A 16903-nucleotide genomic window follows, 5' to 3' on the forward strand; every position below is an offset into this window, starting at 1 on the left:
AAGGGGAAAAGTAGGTTAGCTGCACACTGTATGTTGGGTCAGATTAAGCAACCTTCTGTCCATTAAGAAATTACTGGTTGGTTTTTTTTTCTATTCAGAGATAAGAGTTTTCTTATGTTTAAACATTTATTGATAAGCTGTGACTATTTTGATGCATTGACTTTAATTAAATACTAGGTTATAGCTGTTAAAGTTTTTTTTCTAATACAGGGTGATCAACAGGAAGATCTCACCTTCCCACTTGTTGATTCAAATGCACAAATGCAGATTAGAAAGCGAATCGTCCTTGAAAAACTGAGAAAAGCGTAAGTATCCTTTACTCTGGTAAATATCAAGCTGAAGTTGGTGCTGATTCATCATTTTAAGAAACAAACACACTGTGCAAGGACGTTCTGGCTTTTCCTAGGTGGCCTTAGTCATAACTTAAACCCGTTATTGCCCTAAAGAACTTACTTATTTCTGAGACAATCATCTGCGGTACAGTTGCAGATGTCAGTTTGCACAGCCTGCTGAGGTAGATGTCAGAATCTCACTATGAAGGTGTTCTCTAGAAGAAGCCTGTCCTTTCCTACAAGCATTGGAGCTTGTAGTTGACAGCATTCCAGGCTGGCATGACAGCATGTTCCCACTCTTCAGTAGCTGGCAGAAGTCAATGCAATTGTGCCATTACACTGAAAAATTCTGTGGTTTTTGGATCTAAATGTTGGTATAACACAAGGAGCTTAAAATGAGAATATGCGCTTCAAAAAAAAAAAAAATTCCACAGCAAGCCCTTTATTTATCCTCCTCCTTGCCCTCAGTTATCCGGAAATAATCTAAACTGTTTAGATTCTTGTAAGTGTTTAAAAGCGGATTCTGATGGACATATATGAAATATTTAAATAGCTGTATGTATCAACTGCTCAAGTCTAAACTGAAAAACTTGAAGTTGATTGGGAGGAGTGCAAATATTTGTCCTGTACATTAAGCATACTGTTACTGGTAAACAAATCTGCACAGAAGGAAGTGGTGTTTTCAAACCTCTTAATATTTTAAGCAAAGATCTTGCTGAAAGAGTTTCTAGTCCATGTTTGGACGGCTGGTATCAGTATGCCTCTAGCTGCAACCATTAAAGGCCCTCAGGGTTGAAGCTTAAAACTTTCCAAACACCAGACCTTTTTCACATACATAAAAGGGCTTTGGAGACCCAGAAAAGAGATTAAGGTATCTCTGCTGTAGCTGTTAAAATTATTAAATTGTCAAAGTTGAGAGGACCTTGAAAATACTCCCGTTGTCAAGGCAATGCAGATAAATGAGTATTTGAAAGCCACGATTGTGGTGTTTTTGTTAAGGGTATTTTGCTTTTCTATGGTAGTAGTTTGTGTTAGCTAGCCAAACTAGATTTTGCAGAAGCCTTTTTTTAACTAAAAAACCCCACAACGAAAACTCCCCCCAAAAACCCAAAAAAACTCCGTTCTGTTTCTCTCTACCTGCAACAAGTGTGGACAGGCCACAAACACGGAATCAAACCATGCTGCAAAAAAGGTGGCTATAAGTGTAAGTGTCTTTCTGTAAGTGTCAATGTCACATAGATTCCAAGGACTACTAGTGTATGGTAAAGCAGTTTCTCTGCCCTTCAATTTTTCCACAAGTTTGTCAGTCATTTTCAGGTTCTAGCAAAATTTCTGTTGAACTTAAGTCTCGTACTCCATGAATAGAGGATAAGAAAGACAGAATGTTTTTTTTCTTAGTTTCTTCGAAGGTGTTATTCTTGACTATCCCCTTCTTTAGTTGGTCTTTTTAAATTTTACGAGGTGATGCAATAGTCCTGTCACACTCAAGTGAGAGAGAGAATTTTCATTGTGATAAAGCAATGATTTCTTGGTGTGTTCAGATGAAGTCAATGGGAATATGAATATGCCCAGCATCATGAGAGTCCTGTGCTCAGTTTTTGTAAAACATGCAGTGATGTAAAGGAGAATAGAAATCTTGATTCTTCCAGCAATATTGATGCACCATGCGCATATATGCATATAAATGTGAATAACTGGATGGATGTTCAAATGCAAGAGGATATTAACTATTAAACAAGTAAATAGAGGCAAAAGTTTCACCCTAAATGTGAAAAACAATGCATGTTATTTCCAGCATTTGGGGATACTGACAACTAGTTAAACCATATGTGTGGTTTGTTGTCTGCTGTATCAATTTTTACGCACAGTCAAGTAGGGAGGTAATCTGTTTTTTTCTTTCTTTTGAAATTTTCTGATTACCCTACTGTCATCTTGATTCCAACTATCAGGCTTACAGTGCAATGTTATTTCTGTTGCATCTATGTGAGTCTGAGGTTAGCAGATACATTCTCTGTGCAAACCTCATTTTGACAAGTAGTTTCCTTTTGTGTTGTTATTTTTGAACCAAGTAAATATAAATATTTGAAACATTTATGAGGCCTGGAATTCTAATCCTCATAATGTAAACACTCTGATTTTTTGGTAAGAATGTCTTGTCAGAACTGAAATGTGAAGTTAACAGAGTATGCATGTAAAACTATATTTAATTTCTTCTTCACGTTCACACTGAACTAGAGCTTCTTATTTTTAAAAACAAGCTGTTGTAAAGTAAAAGTGTTGCCCAAACACTACTCGGAGGAATCTGGAATGTGAACTACAGGCCTTATCTGCTGCACAAAAGTCGATCTCTTTTTATTAACTTTCATGAGCTTTGGTGGAAGTCCTACTTGAGAAGAAATGAGAAAGAGAGGAAAATATATATTGACCAGGGTCTTTTGCCTTCTAGATTACCTGCAGTTTTGGGCCCTCTTCAGATTACTCTAGGTGACGTTTACACAGAGCTAAAAAATCTTGTCAAAACTTTCCGGTGAGTATTGGTTTTTATCTAGAGATTCTTCTTGATTGATTAATTAAATACACTGTTGAATGATTTGTGATCAAAGAGGGCCCCATTGCAGATTTGTCCTTTTCTAGCTGTGTGTTCATGTAGGTAATGTCACATTCCCTGTGGATTAACAAGTCAACCCTTTCCCTGCTCCTGACAGTGGCTAGGTCACCAGGAGTATTTGTAGATTTTTAAAAACTAGGCCAGCAGTCTCTGGAGGATGATGGTGAGTCTTTTAAAGGTTCTGCTACCTCGTCACCTCCTATTAAGCGTGAGTTTCTGAGATCTGTCGCTTTCTTTTGCTCTGGCTCCCTGCAGCCAGGCTAAATGGTTTTAATGTGATTAATAATTGTTACCACTAACTTCTAGAGCCAGGAAAAAGGTCCAGTTTGACCTCTCTTGTTCCTGATTTCAAGGGGAAGTAGATCTAGTGGATACTTTATCACCACAGATGAAGCTTCTGTTTCAGTCAGAAGCACTAAAGACAGTATTTGGAAATGCTGGGCTAAAGAAGGAGGGGAAACAGAATGGTGGCAACTTCTCTGAACATTTTTAGGTTTTCTTTGGGACACAATTCTCATAACTTGGACCTAGATCATGTCCTGCACCTTGAAGTATCGTCAGGAAAAGGAGCAACAGCAGTTGCTAACTCTGCGTACGTTGTCACTCTGGAAAATTCCCCCCCACATCCCCAACCTGCATGAGATTTACATGTACATTTTCCAAAACTCATTCATGTGGCGTTTCCCACAAGGAATCTAGGCTTTGGTGAACAGAAACCCAGCTCTACTTGATTCCTTATGATTTATCTGATGTCTGGAAGGATACCGCTAAAACACAGATCTCTATATGCAGGATTTCTTACTATGGAAGATACTCTTTTCCTTTCTGGTGACTCTCTTGGTGCATGATCTCTTTTATTTAAAAGAATTGTTAGTGTTTGAACTTGATTCTGTAATTGCAGTCTTTTAAGTTGTGATTAACCTTTTATTTTAACAACAACACTGAAACCAGGGAAGATATTTTTGGTTATATTGGAGCAGCATGTATATATACCTACTATTTGAACAAGATCAACAAAAACACTTTTGTTGCTCTGCAGTCTGAATGCTTAATAGTCACTTTAGCTTATGGATTGACAGAACTGGAAAAACTACATTTGGTGTCTTTCAATCTGCTTTTGTATGATTGAAAGCAATGTATGTAAGAAGTCCTGGAGGTTCTTAAAAGCAGAACTTGTATTTTAAATCGTTTTTGCTATAAGACAATGTGGCCTGAATATGAAGTTTTAAAAGTGGTTTGCAGCAAAGGAGCCTTGAAGCAAAATGGACTTCTAAAAACTTGTGTGTATATATATACACCTGTGGATTTACAGAATGAAACCAAATCTAATTAATTTGAACTTTGATCCCAATACCTGGCTCATGTAGCAATAATTTACCATATTTTAAAAGTCTCCCCTGATCTATTTCTGATCCCTCAGATAACACTTCCTGAGTTTATTTTTAAGTCTTTTTTTGTTAGGAAGTAAGTTGAAGGTAATGGTAGCAAGTTCTTAGGGCTCTCTTACTGTCAAGATTCCAGATAAATTGCTTAGAAATTCAGCATTTTGGGCGGGGGATGGTTGAAGAGAATTGCGGGCACTACACAAGAATTTGTAAGTGCCTTTACCTCCTTCCCTCCTTCTCTCTCTCAATGGAGTTTTATTGTCACTGATAGTAAAATAATACAAAAATACAGGAAATAGGGAAGCATTAAAAATGTTTGGGCCCTTTCTCCTTCTTGCACTTCTGATACACAAAATTGTCTGTTAATACACAAAAGCTAGCTCATGGTATTAAGATGAAAGCATAGGTTTGACTCTCCAGTTCTGTACATAAGTTTAAAATTACTTAATATGAGTGGTCTCTCTGATTTTAGGTTGAATGCTTTGGCAGGGTGACCTGGGATAAATTTTAAAAGGTATTTATGTTTGCAGGGTATAGAAATTTAAACATTGCTTTCTTTGTTAATGTGGTTAAAATGCGTAATGACTATGGAGGGAGACTGACAAATGCTAGTGCTCTTCCCTGCTTTCTGTACGGGAAATATTTCAGGCTGAAGAACTTGCCAAAGAGGGTAGGAGATAAAACACATGGCTGTAGTAGAGCTTAGCTGAAGAAGGGTAAAAGAGCATGTGGTGAACTAAGAAACAACAATTTTCAGCTCCATTGGTTTTTAAAGGAACACTTGCAGTTCAGCCTCCTTTGGGCAGCATTTTATTCAATCACCACTGCTGGGAAACACACTAGAGGGATCTCAAGAGACATTTTAGAATGGTTAGAGCTCTTCCCAAACAAAGTCCCTCAGTGCCTGTAAGCTTTTGTTACGAAAACTGAGATGTCAAATAATTCTCCAGAGTGTGTAAGGGCACTTTGTTAAAAGATCAAGAGAAAATTAGCTATTTATGTATAAATCGAGGCTAAATGATTATGTTTGTGAACGTGTAGTTGGTTTTTTTTAAGCATAATACTTCATATTGAAAATAGAATTTCGTCTGTATCTTACGGTTGCAAGTATTTTAATTCCTTTTATGGAGCTTATCATTGACATTGAACTCTGTCAGTGAATATGATACAGTTGTTTCCTAAAGATGTGTTCAAGACTTTCTATTACAGCTTTGTCTTACCTTGTTTCCAAGACAATATTTTAGCTTTTAAATATGTACCATGAGTGTACGTTATCTAGTGTATACACTCAACTAATAGGCTTTTACCTGTTACCCTTGTTAAGTGGAATTTTAGGTTCTGGGTTTCAAGTCAATCAGCAATACTTTGTCGTAGACAAGGTTCTGTGTGGAAATGTGAAAGTACCAAAACGTTAATGACCTTTTCTCAAGTAAATGGGCTTCTCTTGAAGAGAGCCTAAAGTTATAATAGTGGCTCATCTTTGCTGGTTGTCATCAAACTAAATTATACTACAGTATGTAAATATGTTTTTTCAGGGGGTAGAAGAGCTGTCTTTTATGGTTAAATTGGTCTAGTTGAAGCCTAAAGAAAAACAATCTGTGCTTTAGTATTTGTCTGTGCTGACCTGGGTTAGCTAAACTTCGCTCATCTTAGTGCAAGTTTTGGAAAAATTATAGATAGCTGAGGTCCCCTAAAGTCACAACTTTATGTCCTAATCCCATGAAGTCAGCTTGCTGCCTTACAGAATAGGCAAACAGCCAAACTAACAGGTCAGATTCTTGAACTGAAGTTACATATGCCTACACCTGGGAGCCTGGATGTGTAAACAAAAAACTGCTTCATTTGCAAAGATGCTGATGACTTCACTTTGCAACAAAGATAAATTGTAAAACGAAAGAAAGAAAGCAAGAAAGTCTTCTCCATTTGGGGCACGTTTTTTTTCTTTTTCTCCCAGTGTAAGAACATGGACATACTGGGTAAAACTGAAAGACAGCAAGCATGGACCTGTTCAAAGGAATGTTTTTTCACCAAATGTACATTTAGTACCAATAACTCATTGCTACCGGCTATTAGTCAAATTCATAGTAACATGTTAAAAATTGAACTCATAGATTCATAGATGGCAAGTATATTCTCATTGTAAGGACAAACAGACTTCTAGAAAAGGAAATAACACTCAACACTATAATTTATAAATAGGTATAAAGAAAAATGTACTTTAAAAAAATTGTTTTCTATTAACCAGTTACATTTTCTTGCATCTTGGCATAATACCTGATGCTAGGGGCCTGTTAGGGGATAACTATTTAACATAATAATCCTGGTGTCCATCTGCCATTCCCCATTGAACAGTGTTCCTCTTTCAGATTGTTTCCTAGAAATCGCAGGAAATGTAATCCTGCTGAGGAAAGGGTGGCAAGCTCCTGCATTGCTGAGTTTCTTTCCTACAACTTCAAGTTTGTTGTGGTCCCCATTCAAGTTCTTGCACAAGGCACTTAGGGATGTGCTTAAATCTGCTGCCACAGCAGGCACTGTTTACAAATCAGACCATCATTTGCTAATGGAGTTCTGCTAGCAAAATTTGCAGCTGACAGGAGTTAAATGGGAAGACAACTAAAGGAAAAGTACAACCAACTGTGTGTTCTCTTTTTCTGTCATTTTTGGGTTTACTTTTTTATTTACTGGTTACTTTAACCTTGGACTCCCCTATATTCCTACAACTTCTGTATTGGAGTTCACTTTCTTTGCAGGCTGGGCACTAATCAGTTATTGGGAGGTCATTTGGCATGGAATTTTTATGCATCTTACTCTTTAGTCCTTTATCCTGTCAGCTTCTGCCATTTGGATCCATCTGCTCAGTCTGAGCTCCTTCATAGAGTATTATAACTGCTGCGTGAGTCCTGCTGCCTGCTGGATGGTGGAAGCCACCAAGTCCAGCTGCAGTGCATCTTGCTGGGGTGAACCACAACACCCACAAACTAGCAACTAAGCGACCCACACAGCTATTTGGGATCATCCAACCTTCTTGGCTTACCTATCCTGCCCTACAGAGGCCAAGAAAGTAGAGCCATTCTGTTTTGAAAAGTTGCATGTTGTTTTCTTTCTTTGGGTAGGTGAGGGAGGATTTAGCCAAACTCTTCTAACAGAAAGTATTTCACTGCAAAACTCAAATCATGTACACAAAGTTTTGTAGAGTTTTAACATTTCCACATTATATGTTCATGACAGAAATCTAGTGACCTCTCTGTCATGGATTGTTCTGAAGTAGCAGTTTTGGCTAGAGGCAAGACAAAGAATTAATGAACTATTTTTACAGAGGACTTGCTCTTCCATCTTTTCTGAAAGCTTTCCTCTTCAGAGGCCTTGGTGCTGGCACACAGCTTGTTTTTGAAAGTGACTGCCCTTCCACTGCTCCTTATTATTTAAGGCTTCACACCTGTAGGTTGCTAGCTTTAGTCTGATCTGCCTCAAATGTTTTTTTTTCAGCTGCACAAGTGCTTTAGGACAGGTGTTGTACTGAAAGGTTACTCATTGTGGAAGCCTGACTTGACTGTTCATCCAGTCCAGTGACAGTAGTACATCAGCAGATCCATACTGCCGTATCCTGCTGGTTATCTGTGTCTTTTGACTACCTCCTTCATAAATAGCATATTGATGGCAATGACTAGTGTTCAGACCTTGCCAATCAATACTAACATTGAATAAGAGTTAATTGACACAAATAACTGCATCTCTCAGTTTGTGTGCAGGAATGACACCTTCCTGTGCTCTAATCAATAACTCCTTGTAGAGCATTGAAATAAAGCTGCTTTCTCTATTTGACAGAGTTTTCCCAGGTGGCTTGGAGCTGTCTCTTTCATTGTGTCTCATCATAGCAGATTAACTGGAATGTTACATATGAATTGCTTGTCAAGATGATTCCATCAGGCTTTTCTTGGTAGTGTTTATCACTGTCATCAGTATTGAGTCAAGACGTTCAGCCTTTGTTTTGTCTCTTGTTCTATAGCCAGAAAAATGTAACAGTTTACCAGGTACAAGCTTTGTTGCCAGCTAATGCCATTAGCTATTTCAAATAGTAATTGGGAAACATGAATCTTTTAATAACAAAAATAATCTGTATTTGCCAGAACTATTGGTTCTAGTTTGATGTGGCAATTCCTGTACATGTAGCACAAAGCATTGCTTTTCCTTTCATCACTTAACAAAACTCAGGCTGTTGAGGGACTATTTGAGTAATCAATGCTTCAAAATCTTATTTTGGTTGGAAGACTTGGAGATTTGAGGAGAAAAATAGGATAATATTGCTTTAATTATTACTATTCTTAAATAAAAATTTTATTAATTTTTAATATCTTTCTGAAATAGGGAAATGAAAAATGATCCTATAAAACATCTTATTAATAACTGCATTTTTAATGACCATTTTGAATATAATTTTGGGGAATTAGTTAACAGAATTTGAATTTTAACAATGGCAAGTACAAATACTTTTATTTTTTCCACTTTTTAACACTTTTTTGGGTAACTATATACTTGCCCCAAGAAATTAGAAAAAGTCCTACTGGGGAAGAAAACCCTGGATTTGAATTTGTTGCCAGGTATTTCATTTTAAGCAGCCTCCCATCTTCACCAGCGCCTGTAGAAGTGGGTATGAATGACAGGGTAGCTTCATTCTGGATTCGAATTTACACAAGGCTGCATAGAAGGGAAGCTGAGCGGGAGAAGGAAGCAAACATAGGGAGGCACTCGCCCCTCAGTATTTCTGTTGGATGGCGCCATCTGTCTGAAAAAAATTAATTCTGCTAGCCTTTTTGGGTGCCCGCATAGCCACAGCTTCGTTTTTAGCTGTGACTTTTCCATGAAATTGCTTGTCTTGAACACCATGGGTCACGCCTAAATTCAGCCATAGCAATTCGCACGTGAATTGTTTTAAGTCAGATTAACGTTTGACTTAAAGCAGATCTGTCATCTTATGAAGTTCAGCCAAATGGGTCAGCAGGTGTAAAATGCAGCAGCACTTTGGTTGAGCACCCATGTGGTTCTTGAGTCACACCTCATTTTCTTGCTCTTGTATCTGCACTGGCTCCCATTGCATAAGCTGGAATTCTGGGTTTCTATTTTAAAAACAAGAATCATCAGAGGATTGTCTCCAGTATCTTATAAAATCCAGTCTGTTTCCACAACATTAGCTTTTACAGCAAATCTGGATCTGAAGCCAACAGGGGGGAAACTAAGTGTAGGAAGGCCCATCTTTTTAGAAACGCATGTGCAGTTCCTGAGAATTTCCCAGTGGGTATGAGTGAGAGCTGAGCCCTCACAGCAGCCAGGACTATTTGCGAGCTAATTCAGAGAATTAGCTTCTGTTCTGTCTTCCCCATCCCACTTTCAGGTAGAAAAAAGAGACATACTGGGAATTCTGCAATTCCTCCATTACAGGGTAAGATGAGAGAGAAGCCTGGAAGTTGGTGAATTGCTCAGATACAGCTATAATTGCTACATTGTAACTCAGTGTATTATGTCTTTTAATGGTAGACTTAAATCAAAATTCAGCAGTTAAAATCTGTTTACTTTCACTCTGAAATGTTCTGACTTTTTTTTATTATTTTTCAGATTAACAAACAGAAATATTATTCACAAAATGCCTGAATGGACTCTAATTGCTATTGTTTTGTTATCTGTGTAAGTACCATTTAATGTCAAATATTCTCATACACAACTGTCTTAACTAGCCTATTGAGACAAGATTTAATTTTCAGATAAAAGGAGGGAAGGATTTCTGTAAATTAACTGGGGAATCAACAGAATTATTTTTTCATGCAAATTAACTAAATTCTCTTGACAAAACAGGATTGTCCCACCTGCAACAACATGTTAACAATGGACAAACTTAGGTTAAAAAAAGTTAAGCTTTAGGGATTTGTAAAGAGGGCTGGTGGGGTGAAGGAGTATACTTCACTCTCTTCCATTTGCTGCTGACAGACATTCTTCCCTTCTCTGACAGTAGGACAAAATGACGTGTATTGTATTACTTGGATTTGGCATAACTGTTACACTTTTCATTTCTCATTTTACTTCTAATTTCTTAAAAGATTTCACTTTCACAATTAAAGTCAAATTATTTCCATAAAGATGTGGTGTGCTTCTAAATATGTTTGTTTGAATATTCTAGCAAACTTCTTTGAGAGGGGAAAGCTTTTTTAGCAACTCCGAAATTTCTGAAAGGAATACTGGGACCCAGTATTTTATTTTTAGAAGGATTAGCTTTACTGCTTAAGATTATGATACTACAGTCCCTACAGTCCTCCTTAGCTTTGTTCTACTTACTGTACAATTAAATTCTTTCCAAGGGTTTTCCTAGTGGGAAGCCTGATTTTATTATAGCATCTTTCAGTAAACTTCTACACAGAGGCATGATGTAGAAAAGCTCTAGTCATATGCATCAAGTAACTTCCTTAATTTATATTTTCCAAATTCATGTACATTTCTGAAGTTAAAGATATAAACTTTGCAGTGTGTAAAACAGACACTTGTCTCACAAATTCATATTAAACATTTCACATTAGTTAACCTTTTAAGAAATCACTGGTGGTTTCACACAGTGTCAGGCCCTGCCTTTCAGTAGGGTTAAATCATCAAGCAACTTCTGTATGTCTTTCAGCTTGAATTACAAGATTGCAAAAATCTTATTCCAGAGACTGTTTATTACCAGACTGCTGCTGCTGCTTTTGGGCTTCCTGGGTCACTGGAGCCTGTAGGACAGAGAAGTACTTACAGACATTCACAGGTCAAGAAGTGTTGTGGGCCAACCTCAGAGCATCCCCAGTACTGCACTTACTTTCCGTGATATTACTTCAGTCTGACACATTGTTCTGGCTTTACTGTCCCAAGGAAGACTATACCAGCAGGCATTAGAGTAGGCTTCAGCGAGCCTTACATCTGTGTCACCCAGCCAGATACCGCTCAAATGATTCATTAAATCAGAACACAGAAAGTAACTTTACTTGAATGCCTTGGCATAAATTTTTTATCAACTAGAAGAACAAATCTTTTGTCATTTTTACTATATATTCTTATGGTTGAATTGGTAATTTGTGAAACAGATCTTATGAATTTTTCAAGTATTTTCTGTACATTTAAGGAAATGGTGACTCTCTCGATCAGAAGTTAAAATAATGTTGCTGGTCTCTCCGCATATGATGAGCTCTGAATGTTTACATACCTAATGGTTGTTTTACAATTGCTTTAAAATGTTACAAAAGTAGCAGGCAGTCTTGGTAGCAATCAGTAGAAGCAGAGAACCAAGTCTCTTTTTACTTTTGCTTTCTACGGCTCCACCCCTAAACAAATGAATTGTATTTGATCCTAAATTAGAGTAGATTTTATTTCTAATATTATTCTAGTGAAATAATGAATAAAACTCCTGTTGACTTCAGCTTATTGTAAGGTTCTTGCAAGCTCACAATCTTCAGTTTTTGAACAACTTCTCTCAGCCCCCTCTTAGGAGAGGATGTGGAAGAGTGTAGATGGGGTAGAATGAGTGTTAGGATTGCTCTAAGAAGATGATGAGTGTTGCATCATTTCCAGAAAGATTAAAACAGAACATTTAATTATGTGGGAATTCTAATCAAACTTGAATATTTAATGGAAGCCAACAGTGTGCAGGGAAAGGTTACTGAGGACCTGGGCAACCCCGCTCAGACAGGTCCTCAGATTGTGGCCCTTTCTCACCTCCTGTAGTCTGCCAAGGAATCTGTCATATCTTACTAATATTGCTCGTAAAAAGAATTACACTCTATTAAGTCTTCTCTGGCTTCCCCTTAGCTATACTGAGAGATGATGCATGTTGCAGCACATGTAATATCATTTTAGATCACAGAGTTGTGTGGGGCCTGAGTCAGAGTGGCTCTTTACTAGCTTCTGTCACTGAAAGAGGAGAACGTTTTCAGAATATGTATTCACAGGTCTTGACCTGGTCCCAGACACAGGATGGCCATTTTACTCCTAACACTAAACAGTGAAGTAGCATAAGCAACACCCAGGAAGAGGATAATACTTCCTCTTTCCAAGAGGATGAAAGACCATATTACAGGTACCCTGGGGTGCAGGAGGTATAAGAAGAGAGACTGCAGAAGGCAGAGTGAGCATGGGATTTCAGGGTATACCTCAGAAGAAACTACTAAGACCTCAAATATTTTTTGTTTTGCTTGGAAGGGGGCAGGGTTGTTTTGTTTGAAATAGCAACTGTTGGACTTTGCTTGCACCCCATTTTGTGCATCGATATTGTGGCTCACCACTTCCTTCTCGTATATGGCTAGCGTGTGCTGAGGACTCAAACGGTGTACTTAACTTCACAGTGCGCTTTCAGAGTGCCCCAACCCTTTTTTTGGTACGCTTCTGGGCAGAATAACTATTATCATTACTGCTGTATTGAATTCAAGTGTCATCACTGCTTAATACTTTGTATTATGTTATGATAATGCTGTTCTTTTTTCACTGGAGTGTGCACATTAACTCTTTGTAGGATACAGCATATTGGAAAGTCGTAACACCTAATTTTGGTGCTTAAATTAGATGTAGCCTCCCTTTATAGTTTGCTGGTCGCCGAGAAGCTATTAAAAGTACTCATGTGCCCTTGAGTCTACTATTAAACTACTAAAGAAACCGGTGCTTCTAATTCATTGCTCTGAAATAAAGTGCCTGAAACTAGAGAGTGTGACTGTCTTTCTCGAAGTATAAAGTCTTGGAGATCACAACAGTGGAGCATTTCCTGTTCCTAGTGAACAGCTGGATTTATTCAATCAAATTATCGTATAAAATATGAACAGCCAGTCTCAGCCTTTATTGAAAATCTAGCCTGAGGCACTCCTATCTTTATGACCAGCACGTTCAGCGTTGCTGTATCGACCTTCTTAGAGTATGGTTTGACAGCCGGAGAATTATGTTTAAATAATTGCATTCGTGCCTATCATGGAGTGAGTGACTCTTTAAAATGATCTGTAGATCGAATTTCTTATTTATTTGTCATAATTTTGGCAGTGGTAGATTTCTGTGTCTTCCTGTTGCAATGTTTAGTATGTTAAGCAGAAATTTTTGTTATAGTAATAGCTGCTTTACAATGTACTGTAAACTAGAATAGAGAAGTTGCATCTTTTTCCCCCAAAGAACTTTGCAAGATATCAAATGAAGCAGATAAATAGATACAAATACAGTAGTTGAAGAAAGAATGGAGAAAGCGGTGGGGAGATTGGTTGCTATACAAGCATGGGCACTTGCTGTTTTTAGTGTATACCCCTGGTACAGTCTAATGGAAAGCTTTCAAGATATTTTCAGGAAATGTCTGCTCTCATCTTATCTGAGCTGGCTGGTTGCAGTGAACTGTGGTCAGCTTCATCTACAAAGCCTATGCAAGAGGTTCCCCCGCTAAAAGCATTTCAAAATGTTCTGGGATTAGTTTATAAGCATTCGGCTGCAGTATTTAAACAAACTCAGAATGACCATGATCACTAAACAAAAGCCATCATTATATGTGTGCAGCCACTTTAGATAAATGTGTCATGTGGAGATGTACTCTAGAGGTTTACTCTCTTGGAGATAACAGTTCAGGAACTGGAGAATCTTGGGTTCAAGTATGCGTTTTTACTTCTTTGCACACGAGAGCACATCTATTGCTCAACACTGACATTTTACATTATTTTAAGAGGAATTCAGATGTTTGTGATATCGCTACTGTGTTCTTGTCTGAAAATGTCTGAATGTTTGAAATGTACAAATCTAATGTACAAATACATATTGGATATGAATCAGACTTGCAGAGTGACTCTTCTTCCTACAGAAACCACATACAAGTCAGCTGGATGATCTTTTATTTAGCAAGTCTGATGATAGAAGATTGGTTCCAGGTTTCAGCTGAGAAAAATCATTTATTGTTAAGCTAGAAATAGAATTATTTCCCATTTTGAAACAGAGTTTGCAGGACCAGAAACGCAAAAAGTCTTTCTTTTTATAAAAGTGTTTGAATGTGGTCGTAGTATTGTCTCTACTCTTGGTCTCTATCTGTAGAGTTATATTATTGTGTGAAATAGAGAAAAGGAAAGTTTGTCTTAACGCGCTAAATTAAAAAGTGTATTCTTCCCTTTTTCTCTCTTAATAATTTTAGGTTGTCGTTTGGTGAGTGTGAACTCAAATAGGTTTTCTGTTAAGCAGTTCTTACTTATCAGCACTTTCTAAGCGACCTCGAATCTGCTTATTTGGCATATTGTGGAGGAGATCAGTATTACTTTACTTCCTTCTAGCATGTTCCAGTATTACTTAGGAAACGTGTATAGAACAGTATTTTGAGGGATTTGCAGTGTTGTTAATTGGGACATTAATCAGTGCCAACTTTAAAATTAATTAAATATCTTCATCATTCATGAGGGAGAAAACAGAAGAAGAAACCTTAGCAGGTTCAAAGAAGGTGTTTCTCCTTATACAAAAAAACCCCACTGTGTTGCTGTAGTGCCGTTACGCAGGAAAGTGACACTGTGGATTTCATTGCAGCACACACAGCTGCAGTCTTTTTCCATTCTACTATTTCTCATGGATAGCCTTCTGAATGGGAGATTTGGGTGTGCTGTGTAACCTTCATGCGTGCCCAGCACGAACCCTCTGAGGTGAGTCCAGGATAATCAGTTCCCCTTTACAGTTCTGGTCCTTGACCTCATCAGCAGGAGCGGAGCCTTAGCACACGCTGTCTCCTGGACTTCTGTTGCATGGAGTTAGGGGGGTTGGCTCAGAAAGCTGTCTTCTCTGCACCTGCCAGTTTCGCTGCCCAGCGCAGGGGAAGAGCAGGGCCATGGCTTTCTGCCACGTGTCTTGGAAATACCTCCAAGAGATAGAAATCTGCATGTTCCCAGCAGCTGTATGTGTGGGCATTCAGACTGAAGTCATGCCCAACTGTGCAGAACTGGTGTGCAAAGCGCATCACCAGTTATAAATTGTCCTTCATGGTGGTGGTGTTCTGACTAATCTTTTTGTTAGAATCTAGAAATACTTTTATGTTGAACATAATTTTGGATCTTCTGCTTTAGTCACCTTTGGGAACTTTATATTCCAAATGTTCTTGTGAATTGAGAATATGGTAGTATTTTCCTCTGCCACTTCATTTTTGCCTTTTGTGTGAGTAAACAAGAGATTTTTCTTGCCACTTCTGTTTCAACCCTCTGAAAGATAACATGCTAGATTTCAGAAGACTGCTTTATCATGTTGTCTCTTTGGGGAGCTAACTCGGTCAGTGGAGTTCATGTCCTGTTGAACTCTGTGCCACAGCTACGTGCTGATTAAGCAGATGGAAAAATTGCCCAGCCATATTAGAGAGAGAACTGGTTTAAATTTATGTTTCTTGAAAAGGTATATATTTAGAAGACTTCTTTTGTAATGTCATGTTTTTCCTCCTTCCATAATTGCTGCATACAGCTTTGCTTATTGGAAGTCATGTCATAGCACAGAATAGGTTGTACAGTTACACGGTAATATAGACGGTTCTGAACTAATGCTGCAAGTAAGACGTGAGTAATCCCCACTGTTAACAGCTGCCCTAAACTTAGGTTTAAACTAAATGTATTTTAACTTCATCCACTGAGCAAACTGGACTGTTAATTTTGCAACTGAATCCTGAAGCTGTAGCCCTATGAAAATATACTTGCTTCCTTATTAATAATTAATCTTAATACATTCAATGCAAACATTTTTTTTATCGTGAAACATTACCCATCTGTTAAAAGAAAAACATGACTTTGACAGACACTTGCATCTTTTATTTTCAGAGTTTTAACTTTATCTTAGTAAGCTTTCTAAAGAACAGCCTACGTTAATGGGGACATGACACATAGGCAGTGTTTTTGACTTACAGGAAACTTCATCATAAGATGAAAATCAGTGTTGATTTGGCTTCTTGTTTCTGAACCAAAAAAAATGTAGAGGTACACATCATTGGAAAGGTTACTACGGCTTCCTAGCATGTGATTCCCAGGTATTTTGTACCAGCAGAATTTTTAGCACGCGTTCTGGATTAATTTGGTTCTATGCAGAGAGTCATAATGGTACCTCTACTAGGCTAAGTGGTGTGTCCTGTTCTTCTTTAGCACTGAAATAAATTGTGCCCAAAGTAGAAGTATTGTATTGCTTAACTCTTCTGGAACCACTGTAACAGAAAAACTTTGATTGTGGAAAATCCCTGAAAGAGCAGTATCTTTTGAAGATCTAATCTCTCCTTACGGTGCTCGATGCAGATTGTGGAATGTAAAACCTTATGATGCTAGACAGTAAGACAGGCTGTCTGGAAAGACAATACTTCATTCCGGAGATTCTAGTTTCCTTTGTCATATTGCTGTTGAAAGTGTCAGACCTGACATGGCAGACGATATTTTTGCTCTGAAGCGTATAATGGTTTTTAAGGAGGAAGAATCCTGAAAGTGATTAAAAACCATGGAGATCTTAAAAATCTTGCTTTATGAATGAATTATGTCTTAGAAAACAAAATTACTTGAATAATTGAGCTAAGTTATAATTTGCTTGAATCAGAATAGTGGTCCATAGAC

At 37.8% G+C, this 16903-nt stretch overlaps 1 protein-coding gene across 1 annotated transcript in view; it reads left to right on the forward strand.

Annotated features, from left to right (window-relative positions):
* RPAP2 (RNA polymerase II associated protein 2) overlaps positions 1–16903 on the forward strand; it is a 42997-nt gene that overhangs the window by 10385 nt on the left and 15709 nt on the right. The window contains exons 9-11 of the mRNA XM_076337724.1: positions 211–305; positions 2779–2859; positions 9936–10004. Coding sequence (XP_076193839.1) covers positions 211–305; positions 2779–2859; positions 9936–10004 — 245 coding nt within the window. The remainder of the gene's footprint in view (positions 1–210; positions 306–2778; positions 2860–9935; positions 10005–16903) is intronic.

The sequence above is a fragment of the Aptenodytes patagonicus genome, chromosome 5, assembly GCF_965638725.1.
Source record: "Aptenodytes patagonicus chromosome 5, bAptPat1.pri.cur, whole genome shotgun sequence".
NCBI classification, from domain to species: domain Eukaryota; kingdom Metazoa; phylum Chordata; class Aves; order Sphenisciformes; family Spheniscidae; genus Aptenodytes; species Aptenodytes patagonicus.